This window comes from Diorhabda carinulata, chromosome 7, assembly GCF_026250575.1.
Source record: "Diorhabda carinulata isolate Delta chromosome 7, icDioCari1.1, whole genome shotgun sequence".
NCBI classification, from domain to species: domain Eukaryota; kingdom Metazoa; phylum Arthropoda; class Insecta; order Coleoptera; family Chrysomelidae; genus Diorhabda; species Diorhabda carinulata.
Window position 1 is genome coordinate 8,320,438 of NC_079466.1, and position 18,864 is coordinate 8,339,301.

The 18,864-nt window shown below is 30.5% G+C and overlaps 1 protein-coding gene across 6 annotated transcripts in view; it reads right to left on the reverse strand.

Moving 5' to 3' along the window:
- LOC130896643 (protein draper) overlaps positions 1 to 18,864 on the reverse strand; it is an 83,196-nt gene that overhangs the window by 26,452 nt on the left and 37,880 nt on the right. For all 6 annotated transcript variants that reach the window (XM_057804852.1, XM_057804856.1, XM_057804854.1 and 3 more), the window contains exons 3-4: positions 5,095 to 5,390; positions 3,167 to 3,410 (exon numbers count right to left, since the gene is read on the reverse strand). In XM_057804852.1, coding sequence (XP_057660835.1) covers positions 3,167 to 3,410; positions 5,095 to 5,390 — 540 coding nt within the window. The remainder of the gene's footprint in view (positions 1 to 3,166; positions 3,411 to 5,094; positions 5,391 to 18,864) is intronic.

The window sequence follows — 18,864 nt, forward strand, 5'->3', positions numbered from 1 at the left end:
TTTCCACTACTCAAAATATTGAAGCTGGTACTGATCTCCAAAAATAGCATACTTAGGAATTTTGATATTTTTATTTTGGTGTTAAATTGATTAAATTACAATGTTAAAGCTGTTTCAATTCTATAATTTATCTTGTAGCCTGCAACAATTAAGTTTCATTGTGAATTAAAAAGTGCCTCCAAAAATCATATTAAGATTTAAATGACCAAGTGTTATACATCAATAACTTGAATGGATTAGCTATATATCACGTCTCACAATTTTTTCAAAAACCATTATAATTTATTCATTGATATATTACTTGTCTGGAAATTGTTATTAGCCATGTTTGCAATTAAAACAAGTTTATAAACTTTCATGTTTATTGTAATATTTTCCAATGAGCAGTGTAATAGAGTGATTTATTGTAATGTATATATAACAGAAATTTAATATAATTAGTGAATATTTAAGCACAAAGTATAATAAATTTTGGATTGTTTGTTTTGTTTCATATAAATACTTCTTTAAAAGGAATATTCCCATATAGAACATGTGAAACTACTTTACTTTAAAACTGAAAAAGTTGTCTTTTACAAAGAATTTAATATGATCTGAGGTGCATCGAGCGCACAGGCACATTTAGAAAACATTTCGTGCATCTAGCGCACACTACCGGTGTCGAATCCGAAAGACGACTAGCGGACAAGAAAATTTGATCTGCCGAAGTGAGTCCTAGAGATGGGCAAACATATGAACTTGAATAATTATTATCATTAAGACAAAACAAAACCATCAGCAATATCTAAAATTTTCCAAAATGAGCAAATGTTCAATATTATATAAAATATTAGACAAAAATTAAATGAGTGCATTTTTGGTATTAGGTTCAAAATAATTAAAAAAAATGCGTATTTTGAATTTTCCATAAAAAACAAACTTTTTATTTAAGAATGGTTAAGTTAGGATAGGTTAGGAGACTATGAATATAATCGCATTGATAAGAAAGTATTAACTCTTTGTTACTCTTCTATTTAAGGTAATAAATATTTCAAGCTAAATACAGGGATTGAAGATACCGTCTTTATACCTGCAAATGCGCACTCGATGCACCCTCCCATATAATCTGTACGATCGAACAACCGTGCGCTGGACTCACGTGCGTTCAATGCACGCATTCTGATCTGATTCGCAATTTAACTGTTTGGTTTGCCTTCTTTTTCTGTATTCCTTCTACATTTTCAGGTGTCAGATGAAAAAACAGATTTCTCTTGTAGAAAATGTTCCCATCATTACTGCGTTCAGCTTTTCATTCCGTATAGGTTTATTTCTCATCTCTCTTATTTGTTATATCCACTTGCTTCCCAGCCTACCTCTTATTCTTGATATTACTTACTGTTTCCATCACTGTTTCTATTCTGTAAATGTGACCATACCAATTTAATTGTTTCCTCATTATTTTTTTAGGTGTAAACTCTAAACAACTTCCTCAAATAAAAGATAATCCTTCAATCTCGGGAATTCCAAGTCCTTTCATTTATAACTTCCTTAATATCCTAATAGCATGCGATTAATTTACTCCTCTCCGATAGACCTGGTATACTTTTTAGGAAAAAGCCACATACTTACACGAACCCAGACAAGACGTTGGCGTTGTGAATAGACGAGAACTTTATTCTTTCTCGGGAAAGAGAAGCGAGCAGTTCTCGAAAGCCTAGGTTCTGCGGCACTCGCGACTTTAGTTTTTAGTTTGTATATTGTTTTGTTGGTTTTTATATAAATATAGTAAGTTAAGTAGTTATCGAACTTTTATTATTGTGCTATAACACGTAATTCTCGACCGTAAGACTAGCACCCATAAACCCAAATGAATAATGAACAAATTGGGTATTGCACCTTAGTGACTCAAAGTTGTACCGACGACGACCTTTGTAAATTCAATCATCTATCAATGAGTCATTAATGAATTTGCAAATAAAACAATTTTCCAATAAAACATTGTTATTGATTACACGTGTTCACGAAATGGCTTCAAATGTAAACAATACACTAAGGTTTAAGTACAGTAACTTTCTTGCATGTATATATATAAGTAGCTCTTAGCCTTCATTCCGGGAGTATCTCTTTGTACACTGTCTGTGAAAATGAGAAGTTACGACGAATGACGAGCCACAAGATCTACCTACCTATATATCAGCGAAGCAAGAAAAGCTGAAAACACTTTACAATCTTTTATAGAGCAATGCAATAATACAGAGAATTATAAATAGTTTGAAACAAAAAAAAACTACTGATTTTTTATGTAGAATAAAATAAACTTTAATAAATGTACCTTTGAATTTAAAATAAAATACGTATTTACGTATTAATGTTTCATTTGCATTAATGTAACTCGTCTATCTCTATAAGTCATTAGTAAAGCTCATAAACGAACCTCTTTAAGTATAAATAATAAACCAATAGGAGCTTCTTAACCTAAATCGTTAGTAAGTGAAAACCTCGATAGCTCAAATTATTCAACGTTTCCCTTGATCTTTTTTTAATCGAGCTTCTACTCTCGTACTGATTTCATTTTTACTGGTTTTCAGATTTTTGTATCCAATTATGAAGTTCAATTTTTCTGTTTTTTCTTTTATTAGTTTCATTATCTTATCCATAACTAATATAAATGATAGTGGACTTAGGCTATATCATTTTTTCGTTAAAATATCTTCTGATTACATTCCTGTCATTTGTACTTTAGCCTTTAGAGACTCATATGCTTCTGATAATCTCAATTAGTTCCCTAGGTACTTCCATCTCTCCTAGACACCTCCATATTACTGTTCTTTTTGCTGTATCGAAATTATATTATTCTCAAAATTTTGTCGGTCTGGTCTGAATGCTTCCGTTCTTCTTCCTATTTACATTCTACCATCTCTATTTCTAACTTTATGAGTATCTCTTATCGCTTGTTCTTGCCATACAAATTGCTTTATAATTATCACACTGCATTTCTTTTTTTACGTTCTGGTATTATCATGTTATTTTGTAAGTCCCTCAGTATTCTTCGATTACATATTTCCAAAATCCTTTATTTACCTATTTACATTTGTCGGTACCATTATTATTGTTAATTTAAAAAATATATAGAAAAATAATCATAAACCTATATACAGTTGCTATTTAAACATCATTTAAAACTTACAGAGGTCCCCTATATCCGGCATGGCACTTGCATTCTCCTGACACATGATCGCAATCACCATTTTCACAACGGCATTGTTCTAAGCAGTCATGTCCAAAATGAAATTTGTCACATTTACTTTCGCAGTGTTTTCCTATCCAACCTCTTGAGCAGTAACAGCTGCCATCATAAGGATCACACGTGGAATTATTTTGGCATTCGCATTTAGTTTGGCATTCTCTTCCCCAGAGACCTTTAGGGCAAGCTGAAATGAGTAAAATAACAATTACTGACTATTTATCATAAATTAATTGACACAAAATAAAATTAATAAACATTTTATAACAAATGATTTTATTTGCAACCCAAACGGGATTTCCTAGAAATCGTATTTGAGTCATAATAGTTTACAAAAATTTGGATACTACACATTTTTAATTATATGATATACCTTTATTTTTATTTTTGAATAATTGTCCTCTATTTGTTGTTCAATTTTTTCGATAATACGTATCTTTGTTGCTAATTTCATGTTGGTAATTTGGTAGAATTATTTTATCTTTATTTTTAAATTGTTAAAAAAAACTCAGCAACCGTTGACATGGATGGCACTTTTAAATACTGCCCAAAGAACTTTTTGCTATGTGATTAGAATGTTAAAATTTGTGATTGAAATACACTGTAAATATATATTTTACTTTTGTTTTTGATTTCATAATTAAAATCCCGAGCTGCATAATCTTCAGTCACGAACTGTCTAATCTTCACGACAACCACTATCACGGGTTGGCACATTTTAACAGAAGTTAAAATTTTATTGTGAGCATTAAAATCAAGAGTTGACACACGCCCGATATTTGAAACCGATTCTTGTGATTATCATGCAAGATTTAAATTTTTTATTATTTTGCAAATAAATATGTTTCATTGAAACCACAGAATTTAGTTATTATTGAATATATAAATTCAATATTTGTGGATTCATCGGTCTTCATTACAAAAACTTATTAGTTGCCCTTATTGCCATATTATTCATAAAGTAACGTAACTAACATTTCGACATCTGTTACGTTCACAAAGAATAGTTAAAAAAAAGTCTTTCAAATAATTCATGCAAACTCCACAAGTCGATCAAAAGTATACAAGGTTCATCGTTACTCCTGAATTACCTGTACTATTTTCAGTTTTTCTTGATAGATGAATCGTTTTAATTTTAGATCTCTTTCGAAAATTAATTTCAAAAACAGGTAAACATTGATAATTCCCATAATTATATTAATAAATAGATCACCTATACACCAATATCAAAATAGAAATCTTTTTTAACCACAAAAAAATAATTTTTCCTTGGCTGTGGCAACCATCAATTAAATAATTCGTACTTGTATTAAAATTTATAAAATAAAACTATATATTTTACCCACACTGCTTAGGGTCTTTTTTGGTTTGTTAAAATCATATTAATATGCAATACCAAAAAAGCTTTCCATTAAAAAATATATAAAATAGAAAAAAGGAGAATGAAAACTAATACCCCAATATTCTATCGTTCGAAAAGACATAAATAATTATAGATGCAGATTATGAAAAGCTGAAAATATATACAGGGTATAATGTTTAAAAAAATATGTGACCAAGTTATTTTCGAATACGGTGACTATGTCAACTTATAATCTACGATAAAACAGAAATCGAAATGATTTACTTATTATTTTCTGTTGTTTTTTCTCTTCCAATTTTATATAGAAATTAATTTTTCAACCTCAATTGCTTTATGTAAAACCATTAAATTATTTCAAAAATCGTTGTAGAAGGATCATTAATAATATAATATATGGATTGTATAAAATTCCAACATTTTCTATTTTATATGGGTACTGTAAACGTAGAACTAGAATATTTTATTCAAGCATTTTAGAAATTAAAATGAATTAAAGAAGCATACTTACAAATATCACAGTATGGTCCGCCATAACCTGTTTCACATTTACATGTGTCTGGCGCTACGCAAGTTCCGTGGAGGCAATTTTGTGAGCAAACTGGTATACATCTATCCGCAGTATTGCTTTTTGTATAACCTTTACAGCAGTCTTCAACAGGTCTAGTTTTGACCAAGTTTTGTATTTTGTACACTGTTTTAAATTTAATTTTATATTTTGAGCATCTTGGAGGAAAGTTAAGGCACCAAACGTATTCTCTAACTTGATACGGCTGTTCTTCTGACACTCTTACTGTCACTGTATATCTGAAACAAATAATATTTAATAATTTATAAATATTTAATAATTGTATGTGTTGTAATTTTTAGAAAAGAACCAATTTTGACGAATATGAATAATCCTATCTAAATGACATAAAATTATTTGCATAAACAATAAGGCGAAATTCTAGCCAAGCTAAAAAGCTCAAGAAACATATTTGAAAAATAGTGATGTATACATAATTTTATTTACTTTACAATATTTTAGAATTTTTTTGCGCTTCAACGGAAATTGTAGTATTTTAATTCTATAGTTTATTCTTAAATTTATCGGATTCGTAAATCAATTAAGTCGCAAAATTCCATGTGCGTACGTAACATGATTTTAAGTATAAAACATAAATTTGAAATGTGTTGTGTATAAAGATCTTTTTACATATTCTGACAAAAGAAAAAACCCTAAATGTATCCTGATACGAAGCACTACCCGTTCCACTCAGAAAAGGAAAAAAATTATATTCCTAATTCGTTGAAATTACTTAGATATTTCCTCCTGTAATGGTTTGGTAAGAGACATAATAGTAGAAGATTCGATCCTAAATCGACCTTCACCGGGTTGATAATAGAATCAAACATATTTTATAATAAATTTCGTATATTAGAAAATATATTAAAAATGGGTAGACAACAAAAATCCGGGACAGAATATTTTTAATTATTTATAAAAAAATGATTTTTTATAAAATGTTGCAATATGAAGATAATAATAAAATTTTATACTGGACTTAAAGTATAAAATATGTAGAATGTGCATACGTAGGGTTGACTATTATTTACCTGGTCGAACTACTGGGTTGACATGTATAAACAGTTATGTCTATACTAGCTACTTTCACTTGATTAGATAATAGAAAAAAATTTATATCAGCATAAGCGCTGTTTTATTCTGAACACGATGATATAGGGTTGACGGCAAAAAATTCGGTCCTAATAGGGGTATATAAATTTTAAAGATTTAAATTTCAACGCGTGTGGAAATGAGTGACAGAGAGTAATCCGAGGTAAGTATACTGTATGATAATAAAGAACCAAACACTGCAGTCGTGTCTGATGGAATCGTGAATATAAGAAAGTGCGCATGCTCGGTATATAAACTATATGGAGAGTAGAGGTACCCCTGCTATCCTCCATATTGTAAACAGTACACGTTTTTTCGGAGCAACTGTTGCAAACAAATTAATTAATTATATACATAACAATCTAATATATTTAATATAATACAAAAATATTAAGCAATATAACATGAATTCAACAAATAAATAAATAAATAAATATAAAAATAGTCAACCCTACGTCTGCACATTCTAAATGTTTTACACTTTAAGTCCAATATAAAATTTTATTATTATCTTCTTGTTGCAACATTTTATGAAAAATCATTTTTTTATAAATAATTAAAAATATTCTGTCCAGGATTTTTGTTGTCTACTCATTTTTAATATATTTTCTAATATACGAAATTTATTATAAAATATGTTTGATTCTATTATCAAACCGGTGAAGGTCGATTTAGGTTCGGATCTTAGACTATAAATATTTATTACTTTATCCGCGCGCTAAAAAAGTGATGATAGACTAAAAAGTAATGTCTCACCACGTTGTGTCTTCAATGTGAGGAATTTGAAATCATTACGACTTTTTGCATTTGAAATGTTATACTAAACAATCAGTTCAAATTCCACATTCTTTCAATAAAGGATTATTACCGTTAACGGTGGGTAACGCTCGGCTCCCGGGCAAACTTCAGTCTACGTAAAAGTCTACTCCAATTTAATATTAAAATCATACCAAAGGCAGTTCTAAAGCTGTGATTATGGCAATTGAAAGTGAACATGTATAATATAGAGCAAGAGCCCACGACCGCCAGACCTTCCTTATTTTATAAAAGCTGAAAATTTGTCTATGTGTGTCCCCTATACAAGTAAGAACGACCAGCGGCTGTAGGGCTCGGGTCGCGGTTACTTGGGTAGGTAACATAAAGGTGTATAAAATAGTATCTTACTTTCCACTAAGTATAAACATTAAATATTTTTTATTTTCTTTGGGATAGCTGTAGAAAACTCGTCATCCAACGCCAAACACTTATGACAGTTGCTACTAAACTGTAATAAATTTTAATTATACTTTTGTTATAGTATAAAACTTGAATTTTAAAAAATGTTACCCCAGTAGCCAGACCATTTCAATGGTTTTTACAGCGCTTAGTCGACTGCGATCTTTTACAGCGCATCATCTGTCGTTTAGTGATGTATTAAACAGTTATGTGTAAATACATCAACGTTTTGTAATACATATTTGTGCATTTTTTTTTGTTAAATAAAAGTGTTATTTTAATAAAAAATCTTATCATGGGAAATCCTTTAATTTGTTTCGTTTGTAAGAAAAGTGGTGATAAAATTATACTGTTCTCAGAGGAAACGTTTATGTGATCTTTGATCAATATCTATTAAAGATTACGAGCACTCCCAACGGTTAGAGTCCGCTCAATTGGAGTACTCTATAACTGGGCCTGAACAGATTCGATCAAGTGATTTTGCAAAAGAGTTAAAAATTTTAAACTTCAAAGAAGCTCTGGTTAATTTTTTTATCTCACATTGGGCTACTGATGAAGTAGTACCATTTATTGGTGACCAAAAAACAATATACATCAATTTCAGAAATTGTCATTCTTTTACTGTTTATAATTCCGGCAAAGTTGTCTCAAGTGTTGATAAGGAGTTATCATGTCCAGGACACGAGAAAGCAGATACAAAGATAGTATACCATGTCTGTAACATCAACTATCCAGCAGAGATAGTTATACGAAGTGCTGATACCGATATTGCGGCTATAATGCTTGGTAACATGCATCACCTTAAAAGTGATTCTGCGAAAATTTTACGTTTTCCAAAGACAAGGTCTTAAAAAGTGGAGAAAAATCATGGGGCATTGTGAAGCAAGGCTTAATACTATTTGAAAAGAGAATCTGATATCCAGAATATCCACAACCACGGAAGATTCGAAAAGGAAGTGAGCAGAAGGTTATATGAGTGAAAAGTCTTCAAAATTTTTTATAGAACTTTAGCAATTGATTTGCTAGCGTTTCATACAACTACTAATGTTGGCTGCATAAGAAGAAATAGTGCATGGAATTCTCTGCAGCGCATACACAACAATATGAAAAAAATATATTGTATTTACATTTAAAAGTAACAGGTGTGTTTCAAGTAATATTAATGTATCCCACTTTTACGCTGATTTCGCTAAGAAATTTCATACCGATTAAATCCTGTAGTAAAACATTGATCGTTCAAATTCTGTTTAAATACGTCCAATTACTGGTCACGGTGACTATTTACAACATTTATTGTGGAAACAATGAAATTATATTTGTTTCGTCATCAGGAAGTATGAGTAAGATTGGTATAAAGATTGTATAAGTAATTGTTAAGATAATAGGATGCAAAAGACAATTGTACCGACTTAATAGTAATTGTAGTATCGTTATACAAGCTGAGACATATGTATAAAACTTCTGGGTTATTTTTGTTATGACGATTTTGTTCTTAAAACATACACTTTAAACTCGATTGATGAAATAAAATAATGTAAACAAATTGAAATATAATGCTTACACTTTAATTAGTACAGTTGTTTAGCGGTGGTCCTAAATCCCGGTATCCTATGGACTGTATAAATATTCAAATTGTATATAGATTTCGAAAAACAAAAAATACTGAATATTTGTTATATTATGTTCCCTTTACCTAGACGCCATTGTTTGAGGAGTGATTTTTGCTTTCCATCAGCTCTGTACCTATAGCTAAAAAGATATTTTGTGCCTCGATCTGCCTCCAAAATACGTAGACTCCTCCTATAAGAGACCTTTTTTCAAGAAATTTTTGTCCTACTTTCCAAAGTAGTAGCACTTCTCCTTTGAGGTAACTAGTCTTTAGATTACATTGGCAGGATATTCGCGAAACAGATGGTTTGCTGTCTCTATACCTTGTTTGCAAAATCTGTAGTTGTTGTCCTCTGCCATAACCATCATTTTAAGATTGTACTTAAGAGGGCAGCGTCCTATCAGAAAACCAACAACCTGTTTAATGTCATTTCTGGATATCTTGAGAGTTTCTTAGACTTCCTAGCTAATGGAATTATGAATCCTTTGTCTTGTCCTAAACCTGGAGTGTTTCTAATTTGAACATTTAGCCATCCATTAATTTCGTTACTGATGTAACATCTCATGGAGCCACAGAAGGGGTCTAGTTTAAAATATTAAGTCATTACCTTTTTTGGCAAGGCTATCTGCTTCCTCATTCATACAGTTTTATCGACCGAAACATGATAGTCACCGTTTCTTGGTATAGTCATGGGATTGTATTCAAAAAAGGTAAAACAATAATAGGATGAAATTACGAATTATTGCTCCATAAGGTAAATGAAGACTTTGCAAAAAGCACCGCATTTGAGGGAAAATAATGTGCTTTTCTATCAAGACAACGCACCCTCTCAGTTGGTGATCGCCACGGTTAAAATTAACAAATTGGTTCGCCACCCACCTTATTCACCACATCTGACCCATATCAACTTTCTCTTTCTTGTTTCATTCCCTTAAATTTTAAGTTGCAGGAGACAGGTTTTCATTAGACGAGGACGTTATCGCATACGTAAACGATTATTTTGAGGAGAAAGACGGTAACTATTAGACTATGTTGTAAAATAAAAATTATTAGGAAACACATGTCTTGTTCCTTTGTCGGAAACTTTTCAGATAACCTCGTATATATTTCTCCCAAATTAGGTTTTGTATTAAATAATTATTAATGAAGTCGGAAAAATAAAAATTATAGGTAGATTATTAGTCACCGTGTTGTATCCAAAAAAAGTAACAATTAATTTTAAATTATTGTACGTCATTAATTTAATGTAATGTATGTAATATTACATACGTGACTTAATTTAAAAATATTTATTTCGACATTTCGATGTTGGTCATGTTTTGCAAAATTTAATCAAAAACATGATTAATTTGAGCTGATACAGACATTCTATCGGTGATTCACATAAAGTTTATGTACTTAAATAAATATAGAAATTTCTATAAATTCAGTTATCAATATCAAACAGTTCAAGTGATTCATGTAATCCCTACGGAGTCGAATTAATAAAACTTGTTACACTACTTACTTTATTTTCTCGGTATTTATCAAATTATATTGATGAATATGAAATTAGAATAAATCATAAAATATATAATACTGTTCGAAATAATTGGGAGAAACATGTTTTTCTGGTCCATGTTAAGTGAAATCTCTTACCGGTTATATCTGCCTAGAAGCAATGTAAAAAAATGAACTTTAATATTAAAAACTCGTTTAACTGGTTATAAAGTATCATTAGTTCAATTATTGTGATTGTATTCGCCTATCAGTCAATGGTTATAATCTCTGAGTCTAGAAGAAGTGGTCACGAGTGTGAGACAAGAGAGTGCGTTGGTGAACATCAAAATATTTTGATAAAGACTTAAAATTAGTCGAAACGTCAGATCCCATCTATATTATGTGCTCTTTCTTATTGAGAACGGTGTTTCTTATGAAACACCAAAGTGGACTAACTTTAATAGATTTTCCGAGTTTTTAATCGTATTAATTCTTATAAAAATTTCAAATTCACAAGTTTCAGAATTAAGTATTCAAATTGACGTTGATAGAAAAGACTTAAAAGAAAGTCAAAACGTCAATTTTATCTATCTTTCAAAAATTACTTTAAAAAACGAGAAGAGAGAGAGAGAGTATTAATGCATCTAAATTTTCTTGATTTTAGGTCTCTTCTGTTTTAAAATTAGTTTTTTTGATAATTTTTAAAAGAAAGATAAATTTTGACGAGTGAACATTGCACTTAATTTCACTCTTTAAAGGTTTATCACACCAGTTATAAGACTAATTAACAACCCCACAAACAGTTTATAACTTATTTCAGAAATGTATAGAGTAATAAAATCTCATTAGGTATGTAAATGGACCACAAAGTGACCCAACGAATATTTAAGCCACTTTCATAGTTTGGCATTAATTTCATAGGAAAATTCTTCCTTTTTATCAAGTGCAGGTGGTACAACCCCGGTTGGGGTCAATTTATGGGTTTAGCCTATTGTTATCCATTCACAATCATTGAAAGCAGTGTGCCAAAGGCGTGCCCGATAGGATACTCGTAAAAAGGAAAGAATTTTATTTTAACAGAATAAAAATTAGGCATTATGTACATAGTATTAGGTACACTTATTTTTTATTGAGCATTTTACAAAAAATACATTATACAGAAATTAAATTATAAAAAATCATAATATTCTTTGTCATCTGAGGAACTGTCATCTCCTCTTGACGTTATAATTAACGGGTCGACGGTCCGATCGATTAAGTAGTCAAGATCCGACATTTTCTCCTCTTCTTTAATGAGATTTTTAGTTATCAACGAAATACTGTCACCCTAGCCAAGCTCCATTAAAATCTTATCTAGGGTGGTTATTTCTTTTTTAAAATAAAAATAGTGAACTTTACTTCGAATTACACTTTTGGTGGTCAAGGACTTTTATTGGTCTACCTGGACTTTTCTTGGGAGGTTCCACTTGGCCTGCTATCTTTCTCCCCCGCAATAATTTAAAAACGGTGGACTTTCCAACTTCAGTAATTTGGGAACATCGGTCGACAGTTTCTTGTAAAAAAAATTTCGGGTATTTTATTACTAACCTTATGAACACTATTTACGGCTTAACAGCAAATACAGATGCGTTGAACTAAACAAATATACTTATAAAGGTCTAAAAATTTTGGGTAAGGCACCATTGCCCTTACGGAGAATGGTTAAGCCGAATCTGAAATAGAGTTGGAATTAGGTAGAGGCACTAATAGAAGGTTAAACGGTACCAGTTAAACGCAAAACGTAACTGTATAATCTACTTAATCTACTACCTAAGTAATCCCTACACAATATTTCAAGATCTACACCGAAATTGAGCCGAACTGGAAGGAATTCCTTATTTTATTGCTCTATACTTTTCTGATATAGACTATAATACTGACTCCTCTGCTGTAAGGTACAGGCTTATGTATTCTTTTGCAATTGTAGAACCTCTAGCATTGGATAACTTCTATCTAGAAACCTTTGTCAGTTTACAGTTCACGTTTTCTTAAAAACTAGTACAACAGTCAGTTACCCAATATTTCTTTTCCAATAAATTATGACTGGCACCATTAGATGGCGATCTGAGTCATTATTGTTTCCACTACATTATGTTTTGGTCGGCGCACCGTTAGATGACTGTCTAAATCATTCATCAAAAGCATGCCATTGTTTGTTAGCTTACTGAACCATCAGTACCTCTAGATATATCTACTCTTTTTACTTAAGTTCTTGTTTCTTCTTTCTTATGTATCACCGACATTATTTCTATTACTTGATTGCTTTAAAGGTTTGCTACCATTTAACTTAAATTCTGACATGAATCATATTACCATTGTAATGATGATGAAGCAATAGAACAAAACTCTTAAAACCTAGAACTCTTTTAACAATATTTATAATAAGTTATAAAATAACACAGAAAATGAATAATTCAAACATTCTATAATGAAATAATAATTCAAAACAAGCTCTTTTCGCAACACAAAATAAAATGGATAAAATGGATACTACCGAAACCTTATAAAATTAGACAGATAAGACATAAAAGTCGTAAATTTATTTATGACAATTTATTGGGAGGGCATTATGCATCACTATATTATAATAGTTAGAATTTTCCTTATAGCTCAAAGAAAAATTTGAATTCTATAAAATTTATAAATTTAGATACAGGGTATATTTCACATTACATTACATTGTTGCGTTTGAAATTTTTATAGGATGGAACTGTTGAATTTTGATCTTAAATCTACTAAATTATTCACAAGACATTAATACATATATCACATTTTATTTATTACTAGTAGTTTAATTTCGCTGTCGCTACTAGCCTGCAAGTCAATAATAAGTTTTTTATATTTAAGTACATACATTTATATGAGTTCCCAATTTTTTTCACGTGTTGAATACAGTTTTTCCAGTTTCCAATTTTTTATATAAAAACCTCAAAATAGATAGAATACGTCACAAAATCAATTAATCAATCAATTAATCTCATCATCAGTTTACTGGAAGAGTCTACGTGAAAGTGACAATAACTTTGGCGCTTTTTGTTCTGCATACATAAATAAATCAATTCACTTTTCCAATCACAATTTTCCAATGTTTACTTTCAGAGATGCTGGTTAAAGCTGAAGCCTCTTTGAATGAAAAGTGTTTCGTGTCTTCGCTCTACAAACACTTTCAACTATCATTTTTGCCTCAACGGGCAATTATTTATCTTGTTTGATACACATTTCAAAAGACACTAACGAACTTTATAATACATACTGTTTCTTGGCTCCAAATAAACTGACACAGATAAAAATTAGAGGTTAGTCATTTTCTTAGATCATGAAAAATTCTCCAACTATATTCGGTTCAATTAAGTAATAAGTGGCCTACACCATTCCAGCCCCTTAAATCCTAGACAGGAAAAGATACTATTAACATTTCAAATGTTGTAACCTGTAAGTATATGGAAAGGTATCTTCTCCTCTTCTATCTCTAACCTGAATCCGACGGTCGGCCAGTACCATTTGAGGAGCTTTTTCGATGATACCTCATCGTCAGTCAAGCTGATAAGGGATAAGGCTACGTTTGATTTCAGCCGCCCAAAATTTTATGATAGTAAATGATAGTTCTCCGTATACAGAGTGTAACTCCTTTTTCATTTGCGTATTTAATCACAGCTCGATACTCAATGTTTTAATTTCCAAAAAAATCTTCACAACGATTCACTTATATGATTGTCAAACAGAAACTAAGCGTCCAAAACGGAAATTTTATTGAGAGTCTCTCAACGCATGTACAAATATATTTTCAAACGTATGAAGCGCCAACATCTTCAGGTTGAATTCGGAAACTTTTCAGACAACGACCGAAATTTCTATTATTTTTTCTTTCGACGTATTTTGTGTTTCTTTAAGTAAAAATAGAAAAACTACTATAACATGATATGAACATTAAAAGGCAATTTTTATTATTAGACAATAAACATACCGTGTAAGCAAAAATATTTAATCACAAAATTGTCATGGTTTATCATTGTTTAGAAATAGCCTTAGCTGTCGAGATTTTTTAATTATCAATATAATTGCTGCAACATTCACATTGCAACCATTGTACAATTCTTATTCATAACAACGGATGTGCTTAACGACTTAAGTTTTTTAGAATTCAATAACAACCGATACGGTAATTTTATTATAGTTTTGTCTATTATCTGAATCACAAATATAACGTTTCTTGCTTCGATGAGTCAGCAAAAGGAATGATAGTTAATAATTATCATGAATAATAATAATTATATGACACTCAAATCACTTAAGTTTATTTTTTTAAATAACATTTCCTATAAAAAAAATATATATTTCAAACAAGAAAATGAATAATTATTTATTGCTACGTTCCGGTGAAAACAAATTGCAATTAATAATGATGTGTATATAGATTCTTTTGTATAAAAGTCAACGTACTTAACTTTCCATTGTTTGTTAATAATAAAATCGATATTGAATGAACTAATGTAGGCAGGCAAATAGGAAAATATAATTAAATCATCACATGTTAAGGACAACTGATGAAAAAATGAAATAAGCAAAAAAAAATCCAATGTTATAAATATACCTAGTTGTTTATTAAGTTATGCCTATCGTTAAGAATATAATTATTTATTATAAAAAGGAAAAAAGTACTAGATTTTTAGCTTGAGGTTGTAACAAAAAACCGAAAGTTAAATTCTAGTATTTTCCCCAATTTTTTTCTGTGACGGAAAAAACGATGCTTCAATATTAACATATATCATTCATATTATTCAAGTGATTGGTACAACCAAAGTCGAACAGTTTGTAGACATTTCAAAATGATTCAAACTAATTACATTTCTGAAACAAAATGGAAAGTTTATCCAGTGATTAAGGTACTTGTTTTATTTGGAATTGCATAAACTTGTCGAAATTGCTGATGCTAACACGAGATTTGTAGTCACTGAAAAATATGTTCAATTTTATCGGATGTACTAAGACATTGGTCTAGCAGCAGCAATGGATCGCCGCCTGTTCTATGCATATCAAATGTATAAATCAGGTTGTGGGTACAAACCAATTTTATAAGGTTCCCGAAACAGTGGTTAATTTTCTTCAACTTGAAAATGCTAACTCATATACAGATAATTCATTTAGAATATCTTTTGGTACACTTTTAGTTGAATCTGGGGAGACTGGATGACACTAAAGAAGTTGGAAGTCACCAACGGTCGCTGAAGGGAATGTTGACGAATCGATAGCAAATAGGACAGAATTGGCTAAAAACGTGTTTAGAACGTGTGGTAGCCCTAAAACAACACCGGATTTGCGACCAAGTTCATCAATGGAAGTTATGAAGGCAGGAAGGAATATAATTTCAACACAAGAAAATTCAATTGTTGTACCGAATAGTTTTAGGAACCGTGTCATTCATGTGTAAATTGTATAAAAAATATTCTAAAAATAAATATCTACCTTTGCTGATGTGTTTATACAATATCAGAAAAAAAGTAATCATTTTCCCCGGCGAAAATAGTAATTTCATAACAAGTGACATTTTGTTTCTTATCAGAGATAAAATGCCAGAAAAATAGTAAGAAGTGTGTAAAGTAACCTTTTTTCGAGGAACATGTCTCATGAACCGCATTCAAGAGATCGTGATAGGCGACGCATTATGGATCTAAGCATATGACCTAACCAACTATGGACTATATGAGTTTTTCCAGATAAACCAAATTCAACAAAAGTTGTTCGCGTACGAAGCACTTGGAGGTTGATTCAGGTTGTTCTAGATTTTTTTATTTAAAACAATATTTTCGAGCTAACAATGTATTTTCAAAATATCGCGATACTGTCAACTGTTTTGTATTGTTTGTTCTATACTGCTCCGAAATGTAATATTAAAAATGTTTTTTTCTTAAATATATGCGAAAAAATATTTTTGAGCTTGCTCCCAATTTCGAGCTCGTCATTTTTTTAAGTTTGTTCTAGAATTATTTTAAGATAATTGATACTATTTAACTAATACTACTTAAATTTGAAAAATCGCTATTATATGAGTTGTTTTAGCTTTTTCCTAGAATTTTCACAGCTTCTCCACCTTTTTTTCTATAGAAACTTATTTTTCAGGAATTTCGAGCAGTGGCTGCATTTTCGAGATATTGCAGTTTTAGCGGTAGTTCTAAGTTTTCTCAATTTTCTACAAAAGTGCCATTCTTAGTCCTGTACCGTTTTGAAAATAGAACAAAATTATAACTAATCATATAATAGCAATTTTCCAAAATTAAAGTGGCAGAGGAAGATTATTCAAATAATAATAACAATTTTCTTAAAATTCCTAGACAATAATTTGTTTTTGAAAATAATAATCTAGAATAGTTAAAAAAAAAACTTGAGAAAAACTCAGAACAACAATTATAATCGCGATTCCTCGTAAGTGTAGTGCTACTTCAAAAAGTAGATATTCTTCGTGAAATTTGTGAAAAACATTTTTTGTCAACACTGTATTTTGGAACAATATAAATCCACTGTAAGAATTGCGATACCTTGAAATAAAAATCTTTTTATCTGGCAAACTAGCTTAACAATTCAGTATTTCGTTAGATTTATCTTGAATATCACATAAAACTTTTCTTACTACCACATATTTTATCTTGGCTTTCCTTGATTTAATAAGCTGACATTGAATTTACATTTATGCAAAAAAAATCATTCAAAGGAATGTAATTTTACATTTCTTCAGTAGTTCAACATTGTCACAATTATTAAGGTTGGGTGAGTATGTTTCAAGATTTGGAAAGTATTTATATATGTATATAGAAGGTAACAACGCGAGTGAATATATCTATTTTCATTTCAAAAGACTTCCGGCACTCGCACTAGTCTCGAACAGTTTGATCCGATCTAAACTTGAGGTTTAGTTCGCCGAGATACTGAGTTAAGAAAATCACTGTGTAATGGAATATTTGAACATGCATATTCCATTTCTTGTAAAACTGACTTGAATTGTCTGTAAGTTAATGAAGAACGATCATCAATGTCGTTTACAACTTCAAAAGTGGGTGCGTAATCTGTAGTTACGTAAAAAATCTTAATTACGTTTAGTGTTTGAAAATTCATTTTTATATGGTGTTTTCTTCACATCCTTTTAGCTTGCCTTACAGTTACGTTCATTAGCAACAGTATATTCAACAGTAAAAGAAATATTTTAATGTTGTAACGCAATCTATAGTTACTCCAAATTCACGGTATTTTAGCTAAACTAAAAGTACGATCTATTCAATATTTCCATAAGAAACTAATTGACAAAATAACACAATATAAAAATAAACTTTTCAAACTGTGGCGACCACGCCATGTGACCTCGCTTTTGGAAATACAGGAACACATTTCCCCAAACCACTTTCTCCATAAAACAATCCTTATACCCCTAACGGACCTTTACCTAACCAAGGGAATTCCAAGATAGTTTCTTTTGGTAACAATTTCGGGTTTAAATTTTTAAATTATTGAGGAAAAAAATATTTTGTAATCTATCGCACGTCTTTAGCACAGATTGCAACGCGACAATCGCTTGCTTCGTCACCAGCGTTGATAGAGTTCTGCCCGACAAGCTACAGCAGCATCACTACCACGTTTTTTTGTTTCACCATCTTATCGCGTCGAATTAGTTATATTTTTTGTTAGGATGTCGAAGTCTGGATCGACAAAAGTTCGTTATAAATATTGTACCAAAATGTACCGACACAATTATTACTGCACCAAATAAAAGTTTTTTTTTAGTATCCTCAATGGGGAAAAATTTCGGAGAAAATGGTGGGATGCAATGAAGAAGGAATAGTAAAAGGAATACTGTTTTATCAAGTATAAGTAATCGGTTTTATCGTGAAGATCATTTCGAGGTAAATGAGTACTTTCATTTTTCCAATAGCATATCCAGAACTTAAAACTTTCAATACAGGGTAGCTTCACGTTTTATTGTAACAATAATATAGTAGTTTTAAGGTGTCACTTGTGATTTGATGTTTTTGCTTTTTGCATTGGTGTCTGTCCAGACGAAATCTAACCTCAATATTATTAAAGAAAAAAAGAACTATTAATTTTTAAAATTCACGTTTAACATGGAGCAAATTTGACCCCAATAGTATTTTTCTAATAAGATAATAAATTAAGTCTCATTTTCATGATAAAATTGTTTAACTGGGTACGAACATATCTTTTTTTCATAGACTTTTAGTTAGTTAAAAGCCATTAAATAAATTTGCAAGGGAATCTATCTGGGGCAAGTTGTC